At 44.3% G+C, this 20,187-nt stretch overlaps 1 protein-coding gene across 2 annotated transcripts in view; it reads left to right on the top strand.

The window, feature by feature from the left end:
• The first annotated feature begins 1,164 nt into the window (after positions 1 to 1,164).
• The window catches only part of SYCP1 (synaptonemal complex protein 1), a 228,512-nt gene continuing 209,489 nt past the window's right edge, over positions 1,165 to 20,187 (top strand). For both annotated transcript variants that reach the window (XM_068269681.1, XM_068269680.1), the window contains exons 1-2: positions 1,165 to 1,311; positions 10,313 to 10,429. In XM_068269681.1, the coding sequence (XP_068125782.1) occupies positions 10,319 to 10,429 (111 nt within the window). In that variant the 5' untranslated portion in view covers positions 1,165 to 1,311; positions 10,313 to 10,318. The remainder of the gene's footprint in view (positions 1,312 to 10,312; positions 10,430 to 20,187) is intronic.

Here is a 20,187-nt window from a genome sequence, read left to right as displayed (position 1 = left end):
GATTACTTAGTAACTGAGGAGTACTACAGTGATAAGCAGATTCCTCAGTAACAGATAAGTACTCTTCCCCAGAGGCTGATAGATTCCCCAGTAACAGGCAGATTCCTCATATCCCTAAACTCATACAAAACTGAAAGGACTGGAACAGAACTGTACACCTTTCATGTGTGAACCCAGCTCTAGAAAACTCATACAAAACTGACTGGACAGGACTGGGACTGTACAGATTTACGTGTGGAACCAGCCATAGAAAACTGACAGCACAGGACTGGAACGGAACTGTACACCTAGTGTCTGCATAACTACAGCATGTACTGAACTTGGAGTACTCATTTATGCTGGGCATACACGACTCGATTTTGCCGCTCGATCGTTTCGCCGCTCGATTCCGCAGTCAATTCTCTTATCTCCCGCGCGTCTTTATCTTTTTCCATTCACTGCAATCCAGAATCGAGCGGCAAAACAATCAGGCGGGAGATTGGACGTGTTGGAAATTATCTAGCGAGCCATCTTAATGGCTCAAATTCAAGCCGTGTATGCCCAGCATGACTCCTAGATGACTGCATTTATTATTTATACACTATAAGGAAAATTATTTGTGAAGTAGAAACCAGAACAGGAATTCGTATGGTTAATAGAATTATTTTAACATCACCTTCCCGGTGATGGAAAATAGGTGCCTTTTTTTCCTGTTTTGATGATCCAAGTTATCTATCCTTAACCCCTGTGAACTTTAGATGTATGAAATGTTGATTCCTTTAAATAGTCACCAAGCCCCAATTTCTGCACATGAAGTTCCCTTCATATCCGACAAATCACCTCCATGTGCCAGTGACTACAAAATAAACGTTTATATAATTCAAGTTCCCACTCAAAACTTGTGAGCAGTGTGACGTCCTCCTCAGACCCCATGGTATACGGCAAAACTGCTCTTGGAGAGAAGGCAACCGCAGTAGTAGTACTAGTGATAGCTTGAGAAGCCAAGCCGCACGTTACCACCTATTGCTGCGGCGGTAGTGAGCAGAGCACACAGAAGAGGACTCGATTGGTAGTTTTTAACCGCTGTCCTTTGATTCCTTGTCTCTGATTGGCTGCCGAGGTCCAGCAGCCCCGTGGCGGAGTTGCTCCATTTCCCGCCTTTCAGAGGCGGGGCTGGTGACGCATTTTCATGAGTTATATGCCCGTGGCGCAGTAGTTAGGAACGGTTCAGTAGTACGCGCGGGTGCTGCATGTATTGGAATTCGGCTATTATAGAGGAGTTTTTACTGTGCGCGCACCCCTGTCTGCCCAGGGTGCTAATACATCTGCATTGTGAGTGAGACAGCTATTCCCTTCGTTTTTGTTATGGAACAAATGAATGCTAGGTTTCTCTGGGCAGAGGAGAGACGCCAAATTCATAACGAGGTCATGCTTTGTATATTTAATAACGTTCTGCATCCTCGACACGACACCCATTTAATTGTAATGTACTTTTATTAACTACGAAGCCACCACGATAATTTTAAGTGTTTGAGTTAAAACTATACATGGCAAACATTTAGTATACTTTTTTTTTTTAGAAAGAGTCAATGTCTGTTGTGCCTAACTAACCTCTCCTGTCCTGTGCCCAACACCTCATTTGCCTATGCACATTGATTATTTCCATTGTAGGTTCAAATGTGGGCACACAGATACAATCGTATCATACAGTACGATGCAATTATATTTCAACTAGCCCCGAAGCCCGTTTAATAACGGGCGCTAGGGGACGGGCTGTCCACAGCCGCACGGCACCCATCATGACTGCATGTGCAGCAGGCACAAGGAAATTATTATATAATATTGGGCCTTAACACTGGTTTTGCTGTGCAACAGAATAATGCGCAGCATGTAGTGCATTACCGGGTAACGTGTGCGGTGCAAGTATAACATTTATGGACTGTATGCTGCACTGTACAGGTTGCATGGCAGTGGTACGGTGCAATGTGACTTTACATTGCAATCTTACTTTTCAGAATGTGCATTGCAAAGTATATTGTTTGAAAGTAGCCTTTAGCTTGGTGTTCGTCATCAGTCAGTTGGACCAAGTGTTGAAAATTAGTAGTAAGTGCTGTAATGGTGATATGCTGGGAATACAAGGAGCGATCCGAGGCTCGATTAGCCACCGGATCGACTCCCGCCGCGTCCCCGTGGCCGCCCGGATCGATTCCCGCTCACCCCCGCGGACTCTTCCTTATCTTTCGCTCAATTCCCCGCTATTGTCCGCCCGCGGGTATCGAGCGGGGAATCGATCAGCGCTGTCATCGGACCTGTCGGATATTATCAATCGAGCCATCAGCGGCTCGATTGATAAGGAACTATCGCTCCGTGTATTCCCAGCATAAAGCTAATTTCTATCATGGAAGGTAGGTCTTTTTAGTCGATCTGTACAACACAATACACGCGTATAGTGCAAATAGGGGGGATGGTTGTGCACCGCATAGTGGGTGACAAAGGACAGGTAATGTATAAATTCACATGGGTGGCGCATTTAAAGTTCCCATTAACGGTACAATTTTTTCACCAAATGCAATCTTTCAATGCAATTTTTACGACTGAACTGTATCGGGGGGGGGGGGTTGGAGGAGGGGCAGCAGCAGATGCTGCCAATTCCCAAGTGTTTCATGCTGAAATCGATCAGGAATAGGCTTGCGATGTATGGGCAGCAGGCTCTCGGTCAAATCTGCCCATCATCAATAGATCTATGGGCCTCTTAAGATTTTTCAGACAACAATAAAAGAGCTGCTAGTATTGTTGAAAATAGGATTTGCTGGTTCTCAAAAAGCTACGGTAACATAATTAAAAAATTACAATTGTCCAGCCTTGCCAAGATATTCAGATATATGCAAATGCATACTAATGGGCTCACAAGGTATAAATCCACCAAAGACAATAACTGCCTTTTCTCATTAGGTCTAATGCTGACTGATAAGTTGAGTATCTCCTCAGTCTACTTTCACATTTCCATACTAGTATACAACAAACCAGGGCTGTGGAGTTAGAGCAAATTTTGGTTCCTGAGGTTGGAGTCATGAAGAAAATGCACAGATTCTGACTCCTAGGGGCTTCTTAATAAAATAAAACGTTATTTTCTAGTTTTGCCAAGTAAAGGAACCTGGTGTCTTTAAAGGAATACTGTAGGGGGGTCAGGGGAAAATGAGTTGAACTTGCCCAGGGCCTCTAATAGTCCCCCGCAGGCATCCTGTGCCCGCGCAGCCACTCACCGATGCTCCGACCCCGCCTCTGGTTCACTTCTAGAATTTCAGACTTTAAAGTGTTAAAACCACTGCACCTGCGTTGCCATGTCCTCGCTTCCGGTGATGTCACCAGGAGCGTACAGCGCAGGCCCAGTATGGTCTGTGCCTGCGCAGTACGCTCCTGGTGACATCAGGGGGAGCGAGGACATGGCAACGCAGGCGCAGTGGTTTTCAGACTTTAAAGTCTGAAATTCTAGAAGTGAACCGGAGGCAGGGCCAGAGCATCGGTGAGTGGCTGTGCGGGCACAGGACGTCTGCGGGGGACCATTAGAAGCCCTGGGTAAGTTCAACTCATTTTCCCCCGACCCCCCTACAGTATTCCTTTAACCACTTCAGGACCTCAGGCTTACACCCCCCTAGTGACCAGGTGATTATTCAGAACATAAGGCTGTGCAGCTTTGTTAGGGTGCTCCACAGCCCTACACCTTGCCACACAAATTCATTTCACCTCCTTTTTGTGTTCTTAATAGGACACTGTCGGAGGTCTCTGATCGCTGCTGTGATCTCTTTTTCCTTTTCTTTTTTATTCAACAAAAGGAAGGTTTTCCCTCCCTCCCCCTTGTGCCGTCCTAATCGCCATAGGATGTCGATCGACACTGCTGCCCGCCTCTCATAGGCATCAGCCTATGAGAGGCCACGCAGATCGAGCCGCTCTGAGGAACAGCCCAGTGTCCCTCGTACAGCGCTGCATGAGATAGCGCTGTACAATTATAAACAAAGGAATTCTTTCCCGTCAGCTCTTAACAGTCTGCTAGCCGCGATCGCAGCATGGAACGATCGCGCACGCGCGCGTTCCCTGCTAAACTGCAGCTCCAGGACCTGATGCCAATCGGTGTTATGCGGTTTTGGGGCTGCCACCGCGGTCATGCCCATCGGTGTGACGCGGTCGTTAAGTAGTTAATTCACTTTTTCAACCACGCTGATGAGCAGAAAGCTTTGACCCAGCACTCATGATGACTTAGGGTTGCTGTTATGGCTTGTGAAAAAGGCCAGATCAAGGCCTGCCATAGAAGCCAGATTTAGATAAAGTCACAAGGAAAGAAGCATCTGATAATAAGCTCGTAGAGCTTAATGGACATGTTTGCACCATTAGTGACCCAGGCCTATTCTCTGTCCCCAGCTTCTGATTACTGCTTCTGCCCCGCTCAGGCACACCCAGGCCACTGCAAAAGCTGCTCAGCTTATGTTAGGAACAGTTATACATTTTGCTGACCAGTGGCAGCTTGTATAGATAGCGGTGACATCCCACTTCCCAAATGCAGGCGCAAGCTCTATTTTATAGACATTAATGTGCTGCGATTCCTTGGGTCACTTGTGAGTGATGTCTAAAGCTTGATGGACTTGTATTCTCCACCAGCTGTTCTCCATTAGCCTGGGGATTAATAATTCAGCAGAAGGGTCTTCCTATTTACAGTCCTTTTCAGGATTCAGGCCTTGCCAGATTGTTTGGTAAACTGCCTTGAGTATCTGTCTTTGCTACTTGTCTACCTAGTCCTGATCTTGTATTTTGCCTTGGTTCTGTTTCTTGCCTAGTGATCCTGTACTGCATATTTTTGTATATTTTGTGCTTGTTTAGTTAGTAGTTTCTACGGTAGTATTGGTCCACTAACCACTATCATTTTATTTATCTCTATGAGATATATGTAACTTTACACAGGAAAACACACTCAAACTACATACTGTAATACCTCACGAAGCAATCATTGTTTGGTAAAAAGGCAATATTTTATGTAATAATATCTCGCCTAATGTGGTTGGTATGTGTTTTGTCCTCTGCTGTGACAGAGGCTTGGTAGCTTGACGGTTTTGCCCAGTACAGTATCTTAGCTGTTCCTAGCAATGCACTCTTCTGAACAGATTTGCTGGGATGTGTTGGAGCCACTCCCTAGCTTAGAAGTATCTTTCCTTAGTGCTCCTACCACTACTGGGATTTCCACATCCTCTTTAGTACCTCTTTTGAGGTTTGGTACGTGTCCTGCTTCTCTTACTGATGTTGCTAGCACTTGACACTGCTACATTTATCCCCAGTGCTATCTCACACACCCAAACCATTGCACTAAGCCATCACCCACACTAAACTGCTGCCCACAGTAAGCTGCCACACACAACTGTGCCACCCATAGGGCTTCATTCACTAAGAAAAATAGCATGCCTTATCAAAGTTAACACACCTTATCAAAGTTAACGTGCCTTATCAGAGTAGCATAGCGAGAGCTAAAAACCCGTAGGGGCTCAGGGCAGGACGAGTGGAGTTGCCAATTATTGTACCACTAGGGGCCCATGGCCCAGGTCTGGCTGCTTTGTTTTTAATTGTTTTTAAATTTGGGGTTGGTTCATAAATAAAGACTTTTGCATTTTCTCAACATCCTGTATCATTGTAGTTTGCTCATTTTTCCACTATTATACATAAGGGGGAACTCTAGTTTTCTTGTTTTTGTTGTGAGTTGCCAATTAGCAGGCATAAGTTCGTAGCACTCGCTATGCTACTCTGATAAGGCATGATAACTGATAAGGCATGCTATTTGTCTTAGTGAATCAAGCCCATAGTATGCTGCCGCTCACAACTGCACCTCTCAAGCTAAGCCACCGCCCACAACGGCTTCCCAGTCCATGTTTACAATCTTCGGTTAGTTTACAAGATAAGTATATAGAACGAGTTTGAAATAATACTGGTACTGTAATATAATAGATGACAGTTGCCAGGTTGTCATGGTGATCTGTCAGCTTCCGGATCCGTGCATACTTACAACTGTGGATTAGTGTGGTCGTTTTCTGCTTATATGGATCTGGTGCTTACTGCCTTTTCTTGTGCTGCCGTGATCAGTGCTTTAGTGCTGTTTATAAGTCAAGTCTCTGGTAGGGCTTTCCATTTTCACCCACCTCCGCTATCTTTTGATGGTACATCTCATGCAGAGTCTTAGCCTACCATGGCACCTACTCTGCTTGGTCTTTCAGGTATGTTGAAACAGGCATTTTCTCATCTCCTCATCTTTAGGTGCCATTTTGCGCATGTACGTGACTCCGAATTTAAATCACAGGAGCCTATAGGCCCTTACGCTCTGGCATCCCAGACTCTGACCTCCACAAACCCCTGCCAAACCGCACTGCAAGTGTAGTATAGGCAGCCAGAGGTTCCCCCATTGTTAAAGGTGCACTATAGCAAACATTATGCTGTTCCATTATCCCGACCATCAGTTTTTTTAATATGGACAGCATAAATTTCACCATAGAGCTTGTGTTAAAAAAAAATAGCTCCTAACACAAATTTTACTCTCCACAGCTGAGCTGCATCATTACATTAGCTTATCCTGATAAGAATGCGAGGACTGGGCTGTTTTCCTGCTCCCTGCTAACAGCTTCTGTCTCTGCAACAGAGGATTTATAACGTAGCTCACACATTTCAAAGCCGTGGTATTGCTTTTGTAGCTATAAAGTAAATAAATAAACAGGCTGCTAATTATACAAGCTGCTAATTAGTTACTTACTTCATGTGAAAAGCAAAAGCACGGCTCTGGAGTGTGTGAGCCGAGTTATAAATCATCTGTTGCAGAGACAGAAGCTGCTAGCAGAGAGCAGGGAAAAAGCCCAGCCTGTTGCATTCTTATCCGGATAAGCTGATGTAATGACACAGCTCAGCTGTATAGGAGAGTAGAATTGGTGTTAGGAGCTATTTTTCTTTTCAACACGAGCTCTATGGTAAAATGTATGCTGTCCATATTAAATAACTGTTGATGGGGATAATGGAACAGCATAATTTTCACTATAGTGCCCCTTTAACAATGGGGGCACCTCTGGCCCTTTATCTAATAAGTGCCCATGTAAGTAATACCGCCTTTCACTACCTGTCTTTACCCTTTGGTGGTAATTGGACTATTGTGCTTCCCTTATAGTACTGCTTAAAGTGTACCCGAGGCAACATTTAACATGATGAGATAAACGTGTATGTACAGTACTAAACATATTAATAACCAGGGTGTTTTACTTGTTTTATTTTGCTGCATGAAAGAGTTTATTTTTAAGGATGGAAGTGGCAGCTTTTGTCTTGTCAGTAGCTTGTCAGGAATAAAGTAAACACCACTGATAAGCAAATTACAGCCATAAAAGTTTTCCTGGCTGGCAGAATACATTTTTCTACATATTTCTGAGAGCAGAGGGAGAGAGAAAGGGTCAATATAGTTCATCTATTTTAATTTAGGGACATTTAATAGACTGCAACTGAGCAGAGACAACAAAACATGCAATCTACTTTCTAAATGTTTAAATTTAAATATAAAATAAAATCCCGGAATGTCTAAAAAAAGTCATTTTTAGGAGTAAGAGGATAAATATAATTGTTTATCTCATTAGTTTATTTTCACCTCGGGTTCACTTTAAAGCGTAATTGAAAATAAATAAAAAACAAAGAGTTTCACTTATCTGGGGCTTCTGCTGCCCCTTGCAGCCATCCTGTCCCGCACCGGTCCTCCACGATGCTCTGCTCTTCCACCGCCAACTAGTTTTGCTTAGGTCAACTTGTAAGTCGATGGGCCACTGCGCCTGCCCAGCCCTCCTACGCGTAGCCTTGTTCACGTTCCCATCCGCAATAGAGCCAAGCTACCCGTGGCCAGAGCTGCACAATGCAGTGGCCCGTCGGTGAAACCAAAACTAGCTGGCGGCGGGGTAACGGAGGATCGCGGAGGACCGGCGCGGGACAGGACAGCTGCTAGGGGTGGCAGAAACCCCAGGTAAGTGAAACTTTTTTTTTTTTTTTTTTTTTTACTTCAGTTCCGCTTTAATTACTGCTCCTTATATTATGCAGAGTGCCCCTTTAGAGTCCCAACTGTTGTGGTGTTCCTTTAGTGCCACCTTACTGTAGGGCAGTACTATGTCCAGAGTGGTGTAGTCCCGTCCTTCCCTTTTAGTGCTCTTTACTACTATGCTGTCCTTTAGTGTCCCGCACTACTGTGCTCCCTTTATAGTACTTCTTTATAGTGCCGCCTTGCTATTGTTCAGTTCTTCACTTTAGTGTCCACGCTATTCTGCAACCCTAATACTGCTAGCTTTTGAGTTAGTATAATGGAACAGGGAGAACACAATGAGTAAGTCACTGTAGGGGCATTGTACTAATGGTGGTCTTAATGGGGGAGGTGAGGGGTTTTGAGAAGGCCCTAATGGGGGACACTATAATGTCTGTGTGTTCATGAGGTAAGGTGCCCATACACTTAACGATTTTCCTGTTTGCTTCCCTGGAGATTCAATCAATCTCCTCTGAATCGATTCCTTTCAAAAATGTCAGTTCCATCAAATTTTAACCAAAAATATATCATAAGTATCGATCGGGCAGGGCAAAAGATCTAGGTCGAGTGGTTTGGGGGGCAGTAGTGGTGGTTTATTGACAGCTTATAGCGTTGCACTGCATCAAACAGTGCAACGCAGTTCTATAGATTTTTAATTGATGTACAGTGTGTGGTAGGAATCAATTCTTCTGTGAATGAATTCCTATTAGAGAGGAATTTATGATTTCGCCACATCCGGTGGCAATCTAGAAGTGTATGGCTAGTCTTAAAGGACAACTGAGGTGACATGTGACATGATGAGATAGACATGTGTATGTACAGTGCCTAGCATACAAATAACTATGCAGTGTTCCTTTTTTTCTTTCTCTGCCTGAAAAAGTTAAACATCAGGTATGAAAAGTGACAGTTTCTGCCCGTTTTGGGACCTTGTCAGACTGGGTCAGACTATAGCATAACTCTCACTGATAAGTAATTACAGCCATAAAACACTTTCCTGTCAGTAAATGGCTTCTGAGAGCAGGAAAGAGATAAAAAAAAAGGTCAATAATTCATCATCTGAGCTCTGGCCTACTTCAATGAAGGTGTATTGAGCAGAGACAATGAAACAGTAAAAACTTAAAAAATGGATTTAAATATATTGTGGGGTATCAACAAAAGTAAATTTTACGAGAATGAGGATAGATACAATTGTTTTTCTCATCAGTTTATTTTCACCTCGAATGTCCTTTAAGGTGATAACTTATTTATGATATAATCATGATTGTACAATCTTACCAAATGTATGTTGTATAAGGGTAAACTGAGTAAACATACTTTGGATAGATACTTTAGGTCATCCCTCATATTACATAGAAGTGGTAAGATTGTCCAATCAAGATTGGATCATTAGTGGGGAACTTTAGAAAGTTGTACTTTAAAAAGGAAACCAAAAGTTCTCATGAGTAGAGGTGAGCTACGGGTATCTCCACTGCTCGTAATCGACATTATGAGTAGGACTTGCTGGCCTCGGCAGAGGTGGGGGTAACTTAGCTATGTTGCTGCCTATAGCCAATGTTGTTCACTCACGTTCCAAATCACCCATATGCTTCCTCCTTCAAACCTGGAAGGAGGAAGCATGTGGGTGATGTGGAACACGAGTCCACTGGCAATAGGTGGAAATATAGGTAAGTTAAAGGGGAACTGAAGAGAGAGGTATATGGAGGCTGTCATGTTTATTTCCTTTTAGACAATACCAGTTGCCTGGCAGCCCTGCTGATCCTCTGCCTCTAATACTATTAGTCATAGCCCCTGAACAAGCATGCAGCAGATCAGGTGTTTCAGTGGTTCAGACTTATAAGTCTGATCTGACAAGACTAGCTGCATGCTTGTTTCTGGTTTTAATCAGATACTACTGCAGAGAAATAGACCAGCAGGGCTGCCAGGCAACTGGTATTGATTAAAAGGAAATAAGCATGACAGCCTCCATATACCTCTCTCTTCAGTTCCCCTTTAAACCCCTTCACTGCGGCCAGCAAGTCCTAGTTGTAATTTTGATTACAAGCAGCGGAGCTACCCGTATCTCACCGCTACTCATGACATTGTATTGCAGTCACTTTTGATTTAACACATAAGATAAACACAACACATCCAGAGCATGTCACAAATAAGTAATTAATGGCATGTGCTAGGATTATTATTATTTTTTTTTTTTTACTGTATTGCTTGAACATGTGTAATAATAAAGTATGAATAATGCGTTTATTCCTTTATGTCCATTCATAGCAAGTGATGGAACACGAAGCTCCATTTAAAATTTTCCCATTGCCAAGATTAAGCTGTAGTCATGTGTCTGCAGTTAAACCTCATACTATTGTGGACAATGCTTCTTCCTTCTTTCAGGTAAAATATATAGTATCAACAAAGTTCTAGTACAACTGTGCTTGTTTTGTTTCAAAGAAGTATAAGCTTAACATCAGTTGTATGCAAACTATTTGAGGGGTTACTAAGAGATACTATACATGACTTCATAGTAGAAAACAATCTTATTTCTCAGCATCAACATGGGTTTACTAAAGACAGGTCCTGTTTTACTAACATGCTCAGCTTTTATGAGCTAGTGAACGCTAATGTGGATGTTGGGAATGCTGTAGATGTGATATACTTGGACTTTGCAAAGGCCTTTGACACTGTTCCCCACAAAAGTCTGGTGCAAAAGTTGAGGATGCAAGGACTGGGGAAGAGTCTGTTGCATGGATAGGGAACTGGCTAATGGACAGAAAACAAAGAATTGTGGTCAATGGATCATACTCAAAATGGGAGACTGTTAGCAGTGGGGTCCCACAGGGGTCTGTACTGGGTCCAGTGCTCTTCAATTTATTTATTAATGACCTAGTAGATGCAGTAGTGAGCAATGTTGCTATTTTTGCAGATGGCACAAATCATCAACTCTCAGGAAGACAGGGACATATTGCAACAGGATCTGGATAGGATGGCTATATGGGCACATAAATGGCAGATGAAATTCAATGTTGAAAAATGTAAAGTCATGCATTTTGGTCGTACCAATGGTCTAGCACCATACAAAATAAATGGGATACAGTTGGGGACATCAAACTTGGAGAAGGACTTAGGAGTACTTATCGACAACAAGTTAAATAATCGCACTCAATGCCAAGCCGCTGCAGCTGCAGCTAACAAAATTTTGGGATGCATTAAAAAAGAAATAAAAACTTGAGATGCTAGCATAATATTGCCCCTGTTTAACTCACTAGTAAGGCCACATCTGGAATATGGAATTCAGTTCTGGGCACCACATTATAGGAAAGATATTGCAGTTTTAGAGCAGGTGCAGAGACGAGCAACAAAATTGATACGTGGGATGGAAGGTCTCACTTACCAAGAAAGGTTAGATAAACTGGGTTTATTTCGTCTAGAGAAAAGACGCCTTAGAGGGGATCTAATTAACATGTATAAATACATCAGAGGGCAATATAAAAGCTTGGCGGATGAGCTTTTTGTCCCTAGGCCTTCTCAAAGGACTAGAGGACATGATCTGCGCATGGAGGAAAAACGCTTTAGCCATTTAGCCTAACTACCTGTGACCTAGATCCTGGCCCAACACAGTTCATGTTGAACTGCCCCGACCTGTTCGTACCGGTATTCCTAAAAATTGTTAACTGTTCCTTAAAATCAGGGATATTTCCTGCTTTACTGAAGGAAGCAATCATCAGGCCTCTCCTCAAAAAACCCTCCCTGGACCCAGATGCAATGACCAGCTACAGACCTGTCTCTAACCTCCCCTTTTTGGGCAAGCTAATTGAAAAAGCTGTTTACCTCCAGCTAGAAGCCAAAATCCTACAAAACAACAGTTATGACCCATTCCAGTCTGGCTTCAGGAAACACCACAGCACTGAAACTGCCCTCATCCAAATATGCAACCACCTGCTCATGGCAAGAGACAGAGGAGAGTGCTCCATCCTCATACTGCTAGACCTTTCTGCAGCCTTTGATACAGTTGACCATGACATCTTGATAAACAGGCTACAGGAATACTGCGGCATTGATGGCATAGTTCTTCAGTGGTTCCAATCCTTCTTCAGTGGCAGAACCCACAAAGTGTCTATGGGGCCCTTCCTGTCCACCCCTGTATCACTTAAGTATGGGGTGCCCCAGGGCTCAATCCTCTCTCCCCTGCTTTTCACGATTTACATGTTACCGCTGGGAAAACTAATCCAAAAACATGGCCTGACATACCACTGCTATGCAGACGACACCCAACTATATCTTTCCTTCAAGCCTGGTGTGACAGACCCAACTCTAACTATAATCGCCTGTTTACGTGAACTACAGCAATGGATGAATGACAACTGGCTGAAACTAAATGCAGACAAAACTGAAGTCCTTCTGATAGGAGGGCAGAGCATGATAACAAAACAACTTAACTTGCAGTCTTCACCACTGGGAATAGGAGGCACGGATCTGCGCAGCTCTGATCATGTGCGTAGCCTGGGAGTTCTAATTGATTGGGATTTAAACTTCAGAACTCAAATCTCTGCTGTAGTGAAATCATCCTATTTTCACCTGAAGAACATTGCAAAAATCAAGCACCTCATACCCCCAGAAGATCTGCCAACCTTAGTCCACGCCTTCATCACATCCCGACTGGACTACTGCAATGCTCACTACACTGGCCTTCCAAAAAAAGGCCTTTTACCGCCTACAGCTGATACGGAATACTGCTGCCAGACTGCTAACCAACCAACCCCGTCACTGCCACATAACGCCAGTCCTACATTCCCTTCACTGGCTACCTATAGAATGGAGGGTCCTATTCAAGATCGGCCTACTGACATTTAAATCCCTGAATAATCTAGGCCCTGGATACATGAAAGATATGTTGCAGCTGCGTAGCAATCCCCGCATTCTCAGATCCACAGGTTCTAATAATCTAGTCATACCCAGAGTCCACTTGGAAACTTTTGGTCCCAGAGCCTTCTGTCATGCTGCCCCTACGTTTTGGAACTCCTTACCTCAACAGATCAGGACAGCCCCATCCCTGGACGTGTTTAAATCCAGACTGAAAACCCACCTGTTCAGTCTGGCATTTGCAGAAATATAACTTTTGTTGTGTGAATACTTCATCCTACTAATTACTGAATCTGAGAGAGCCTAAGCGCTTTGAGTCCTATGGGAGAAAAGCGCTATAGAAATGTTATTGTATTGTATTATTGTATTTATTTAGGAAAGGGTTTTTACAGTAAGAGTGATTAAGATGTGGAATGCATTGCCACAGGAAGTAGTTATGGCAAACTCTATACCTGCATTTGAAGGGGGCTTAGAGGCTTTCCTTGCGTTGAAAGACATCCATGGCTACAATCACTAGGTAATGCCTAATGATATTGATCCAGGGATTTTATCTGATTGCCATCTGGAGTCGGGAAGGATTTTTTTTTCCTTTTGGGGCTAATTGAACCATGCCTTGTAAGGGTTTTTTGCCTTCCTCTGGATCAACAGGGATATGTGAGGGGAGCAGGCTGGTGTTGTACTTTGTTCTCTGGTTGAACTCAATGGACGTATGTCTTTTTTCAACCCAAATAACTATGTAACTAATATGTTTAAGATGAACACCTTTATTCAAGCAGAGCTTTGTATATGTTTAACGATTAAAATATGTTTGTTTTACTACCTGTTATTTTCTGTTAACACTGTAAATCGTCTGTATACAGCCTGTACAATACAAAATAAACAATGGTGTGAATTGCAACACTTGACTCTCATAGAAAATTATACCATCATTGCCACTAGGGCTGCACGGTTTATCGGTTTAAAACTGAAACCGCGGTTCATGGCAAGACGATCTCCTGATCGTCAGTACCTTCGGTTTTTCGGTTGCCTGGCCCCGCTGTGCGCGTATTGGCCAGAAGCAGTGAATATGTATGAGTGTTAATGAGCGGGGGGGGGGGGGGGCGGATCCACTCGAGCGAGCGGCCGGGCACATACAGCTTTACCAATCACTGGATAGCAATGGAATGACGGCAGCGGTAGGCGGAGCTGTATGCTCTGTACAGCTCCGCCTACCGCTGCCGTCATTCCATCGCTATCCAGTGATTGGTAAAGCTGTATGTGCCCAGCCGCTGCTCGAGTGGATCCGCCCCCTCCCCCCCCCCCCCCGCTCATTAACACTCATACATATTCACTGCTTCTGGCCAGTTCATGTTGACGATCTGGTGCAGCAGTAGCTTTCATAGTGCCCGCACTGCCCAGTCTGCTATCTGTAGTACCTTATGTCTGCCTGGCCCCGCTGTGCGCGGATTGGCCAGAAGCAGTGAATATGTATGAGTGTTAATGAGCGGCCAATCCGCGCACAGCGGGGCCAGGCAGACATAAGGTACTACAGATAGCGAAATGGGTAGTGCGGGCACTATGAAAGCTGCTGCTGCACCAGATCGTCAACATGAACTGGCCAGAAGCAGTGAATATATATGAGTGTTAATGAGCGGGGGGCGGATCCACTAGAGCAGCGGCTGGGCACATACAGCTTTACCAATCACTGGATAGCGATGGAATGACGGCAGCGGTAGGCGGAGCTGAACAGAGCATACAGCTCCGCCTACCGCTGCTGTCATTCCATTGCTATCCAGTGATTGGTAAAGCTGTATGTGCCCGGCCGCTCGCTCGAGTGGATCCGCCCCCCCCCCCCCGCTCATTAACACTCATACATATTCACTGCTTCTGGCCAATCCGCGCACAGCAGGGCCAAGCAGACATAAGGTACTACAGATAGCAGACTGGGCAGTGCGGGCACTATGAAAGCTGCTGCTGCACCAGATCGCCCATACACTCACCCCCCCCCCCCCCCCCCCCCCCCGGCGCCCTAAAGTGCAAAAAGCATGTTTTGAGAAAAATCGGGGAAAAATCGAAATTGCAATTTCTGAGAGAAAAATTGCGATTTCGATTTTTCCCTAAAATCGTGCAGCCCTAATTGCCATTTACTGTTTTCTAATGCAATCCTTTTTAAATGCAGTTTCTTCCCTAGGCCTCTTTCCCATGGGCAACTGCAGGTGCTGTATTCACTGCCTGTCAGCTTCTTCCAATAATCAGCCAGGCACATGTTAGTGTTTGGCACTGGCAATGGAGAGGCTTCCATTCCATGAAGACACACCTAAGTGCTGCTGCACTCATCTCTGACATGAGGTGGTTTCTTGCTGCTGGGTAACCACATCACATGTCAAAATGCTGACAGGCATGTAGGTTCCAACACTGCCGTTTAGCTACATTATTTCACAGCCATAGGACACTCACTGCCTGTCAGACTGGAGGCCGAACTGCTTGGAAAGTGCTTCTGTGTGAAACCGGCCTTAAAGCACACCTGAATTGGGGAAAATAAGTTTTACTTATTTAGGGCTCTTCTTGTAGTCTTTGAGGCTACGTGTTTATTTTTCATTTGCTTGTATACTGAGACGTTGCTTGTATATCAAGTCAAAATTTCACAAAAATGTTTGCTTGCATTTCACAGCGCTCTCAAACCAAGTTACACTCAAACCAGGGTTTTACTGTACTTGCATACCATCCCAGTGCAGTACACAGTTATTTTCTGCCTGTATAAACAGAAAACAGGACATAGTGGGCCTGATTCACAAAGCGGTGCTAACCCAGTTAGCACGCCTAAAAGACTTTAGGCGTGATAACCATTGCACCACGCTGGTGAAAAGCCAGTTTAGGCGGGAGAAGTTTAGGCGTGATAAGTTTAGATAAGTTTAGATCGCACGCAAAGTCCCGCACGCAAAGCAGCGCCATTAAACTCTATGCGAAGTGCACCAGACTTTGCTAGCGCAAAACTTTTGATCAGCTGTGCACTGCGGTGCTAACCCAGTTGGTGCTATAGTTATCACGCCTAAACTTATCACGCCTAAACTTATCACGCCTAAACTGAGTTTAGGTGTGATAAAGGGCTTTTCACCAGCCTGCTAACCGTTAGCACCGCTTTGTGAATCAAGCCCAGTGTGTCTTGATCCCTGTTTAAAAATCATGTTTCTAAAATGTTCCTATGGCTTCCTTTGCACTCCTTTATTGTAAAATGTCCTAGCTAATTTTATCATTTGTTTGTCTTCATCACAGGGGTCCTCCCTGTTAAAGTGAACCAAGCACCATTTTTAGCACCCAGGGCGTCTCAATAGCACATTAAATGTGCAAGCCAACAATGAGGATTATTAATGTAAAAAAAACAAAACTTCAATTTTACCTCTTTTTACACTTAAGTTTAGCATAGGGTTTTATTACCCTACTTCCACAGCCTGCCCGACCACAGAAGTGTTAGTCAGATAAAGACTGATGCAATTATTTTACTGCACACATTAGCAGAGAGCAAACAAAAGCTTTCAGCAGTGTTAGATAGAATACTCTGCTTTAAAGGGTTTACAGAAGTCACAGATGTTATCTTCACACCTTCCCCTGGATAAATAATGGGCAGCTAGAAGAGGAGGGGGGAACATGGCAGCTCCTATAACTATTAGAGACCAGAAAAAAAGTGGCACTTGGTTCCCTTTAAGTTTTAACTAGCCCAGTGGGCAGGTACATGCATTTTAGCATTTGGCGATGAATGCTAGGGGGTTAGCAGTTCTCTTTCCCCATCTAAGGATTGCATTTATGCATTGCACATGAGACAACATGGGCAATGCACAAGATGCAATATTGCAGGAAATGTCACTGAGGAAAAACTGAGAGATTGATTTATTAACAAATGCAAGGAACATAAATTAGCATGCATAAACCTCATGCACTTCAACATACAAACATGCAAAAATATACAAGAAACAATCTCCCTGTAAGCAAGTGCATTAAATGCATACACATGCAATCTGAGATATGCAATACAAGATGATCTCCCTGTAAGCAAGTGTATTGAATGCATACACATGCAATCTGAGATATGCAATACAAGATGATCTCCCTGTAAGCAAGTGTATTGAATGCATACACATGCAATCTGAGATATGCAAAAACAAGACAATCTCCCTGTAAGCAAATGTATTCTAAGCATACACTTGCAACCTGGAGTACATACAGTTAGTCTACTCTGCATAAGGTGACAATGCAGAGTAACCCAGTGTATATACAAATGTGTGCACACAAACCCCAAACCCAGGAAGATATATACAAGCAATATACAGATTATATACAATACACAGATAATTCGCAGTACTAAAGGCAACAGGAAAACGGATGGTCATACAAGCAGAATATAAACCAGGAGATCATACAGTATAAGGTAATCGCTAGGCAGAAAATAGTCACAAGGCAGGCACAGGTCAAAACACGGGTAAGCATACATGAAGAGAGGCCGCCAATCAGGCTCAGAGGGCTAGAACACAGGTACGCAGATACAATGAACTAGCACTGAGTATAGTTCATGCTGGCCTTAAAGGAAAACTTAAGTCAAATATAAAAAATGATTTTTACTCACCCGGGGCATCCCTCAGCCCCCCGAAGCTGGATGGTGCCCTCGCAGCCCCGCTCCAATCATCCTGTCCCCGCCGGCGGCTACTTCCAGGTTCGGCGACAGCCGCCAACAGGCTGGGAACGCGGCTGATTTTCCGCGTTCCCAGCTGCTATATCACCCTCTATGCTGCTATAGCGTATAATATATACGGTATAGCAGCATAGAGGGTGATTTAGCGGCTGGAAACACGGAAAATCAGCCGCATTCCCAGCCTGTCGACGGCTGTCGCCGAACCCGGAAGTAGCCGCCGGCGGGGACAGGACGATCGGAGCGGGGCTGCGAGGGCACCATCCAGCTTCGGGGGGCTGAGGGATGCCCCGGGTGAGTAAAAATCATTTTTTTATATTTGACTTAAATTTTCCTTTAAATACAGCTGCTGGAAGGTCAGGTGACCGATCTCCTCCCAGCAATAGTCTGTAACATACACAGTTCTTGGAGCAGAGGGCCCTCTGCTGGTGGGCAGGTAGAAGTTCTAGATGTGAAATCTTCTGAGGAGAATCCTGACATCTGCTGGTAGAAAGGAGGAAGTTCCTGCAAATCACAACATCACCAGCAGATGTAGATTTTGACACCCCACTTCCTTATCTCCCCAACCAAGGGGTGTGTGGAAAATTCTAATGTCTTTGCAGAGCACCTTTGCCAAGTTTGAGAGACAAAGAGCTCTGTTCCATGCATACGTGGATACTACCCAGGTGAGCCAAATGACGCCTCACCCTGCTGCCAGACAAATTCCAGGTGACGTTAATCTCTGAGTCGTAGCAACTCGGAGGGAGAAATAATTTGGTGTCTGATGATCTCCGGCACCCGAATTACACTGCTGCACGGTCATAGACATAACATTATGTCTGTGGCAGTGCCCAGTGCGGGGAAGAGCGCATGCCAAAATTACCTGCTTCGCTTGTCCACCTTCCATTCCCAGAGAGGAGGGGACCATAAGGTATGGTGAGGATTTATGTGCTATCTGGGTTCTTAAGGAGTTCATTTGAATTGCCTCCAACATCCAGGTGAATAACTTAATAGATCAACTAAATATAACCACACAGGTAATAAGGCCACCATAATTATACCAAAATCAATTTATTAATTACAAAATTTCAAAGCACAATCCCCCAAATACAAAACCCTCTAAAATAGCAATTCTTCCCAATTAATAAAACCAAAGAACATGGCGGAGCAATTAGCCATACAGTGGGGATGCAGTAACCAGCAGACAAGATAATGACTTATCTCTGGCCAAAGAATTATATAATCACACTCATCTGTCCGCACATTCATTCATCATCCATACTGCCACACTGTCTCTAAATCTTGGGGGGGGGGGGCCTCTCTCCTTATAGATACCATACAGAATGAGAGTGTCCATATATTAGCACCAAGTTCTAATTTTAAAGATAGAAAAATTCCGGATAACTTTTAAAGTTATTTGCCTTAGATTATGGCATATCAAAAACATGGATGGGTCTCACCCGTAGAGATGTCCCCTTTCAGGCTGCAGCAGCTCCGCTGACACTTCCAGTAGTATTGTAGCGATAATTTACCATGCGCATGGCGGGCCCGGTCACCACTCAGGCTGTCGGTGTGTATACCGCCGCATGTTTTTTCTTCCATGCTGAGTGCGCTGGTTATCAGCCCGGGTTCGTGCGGCTCCAGGATGTTACGTCATAAGGTACGCATCAGTTCCGTTGGCTGTAGCTCCGCTAACTTAATAGGGCTGGTTGGGCAGGACAAAATGCATGTACATGTAGAGAGATCTTCCTGCTGAGCATTTCACTCAGACTATGTACATTCCGTATCCTCATTGGACACCCGCAGGTTTCGAGACAATATTCAAAATTCCAACCAGCACTGGCAGTTTCATAAAACTAATCTTCGATGTATTACTTAAAGGACACTTAAACTGAAACCAAAATGCAAAAATGAATGTATTATGGGGTCCTGATACTAACAGGTTCCCCCTATATCATTCGGCTTCTGCCCGCTGTGTCTGTTATAGAAGAAGCTGAAGTAATGGCAAATGCTGTGTCCTGCTCCGTGGCTGGGAGTGCTGTAGACATGTACACTTCTGAAGTGCGCATGCCCAGAATGTTCCTGGCTGTGGCTTTTGTACACTGCTGGTTAGAAGTGTGGGCATACAGGGAGCAAGGAGTGGGACAGAGTATGTGCTGCTCTGTTTGAATGGCTCCAGTCATGGTGACAATAGACTTGTCTTTGGCTTGAGTCTGTTACCACTATGGGGTTGATTCATAAAGTATTACCGCATTTGGTAATGCAGAAAACAGCTGACTTTACCGAGCACTTAGGAAAATGTCAATGCATGAAAAGCTGAAATTATCGAGCAGTGAGGTAAATTACCGACTTGTGCGGTAAATACCTCGATACATGTCAGTAAATGTCAATTCATAAAGCCTACAACAAGCTGTAAAGCCACAAAGCAATACTGTCTGCTTTGAAGTGGAGAAAAGAGTGCGGAGACTGTGCTGGGAGCCATGACTTACAAGCAGAAGCAGAGGCAGCTGTGACTGACAGGAGCAGGGAGCCAATAAAAACAGCCCCTGTTCTCCTGCAAGTCTGAATGATGGAATCTGATAGGACCCGCAGCTTTCTCCAGCGGGACAAGCTTTTAAACCCCCCAGCCAGCAGCAGGGTGAGAATGGAACAA

The sequence above is a fragment of the Hyperolius riggenbachi genome, chromosome 2 (assembly GCF_040937935.1).
Source record: "Hyperolius riggenbachi isolate aHypRig1 chromosome 2, aHypRig1.pri, whole genome shotgun sequence".
NCBI lineage: Eukaryota > Metazoa > Chordata > Amphibia > Anura > Hyperoliidae > Hyperolius > Hyperolius riggenbachi.
The sequence above is the reverse complement of the archived record's forward strand: the minus strand, read 5'-3'. Positions and strand labels throughout refer to the sequence as shown.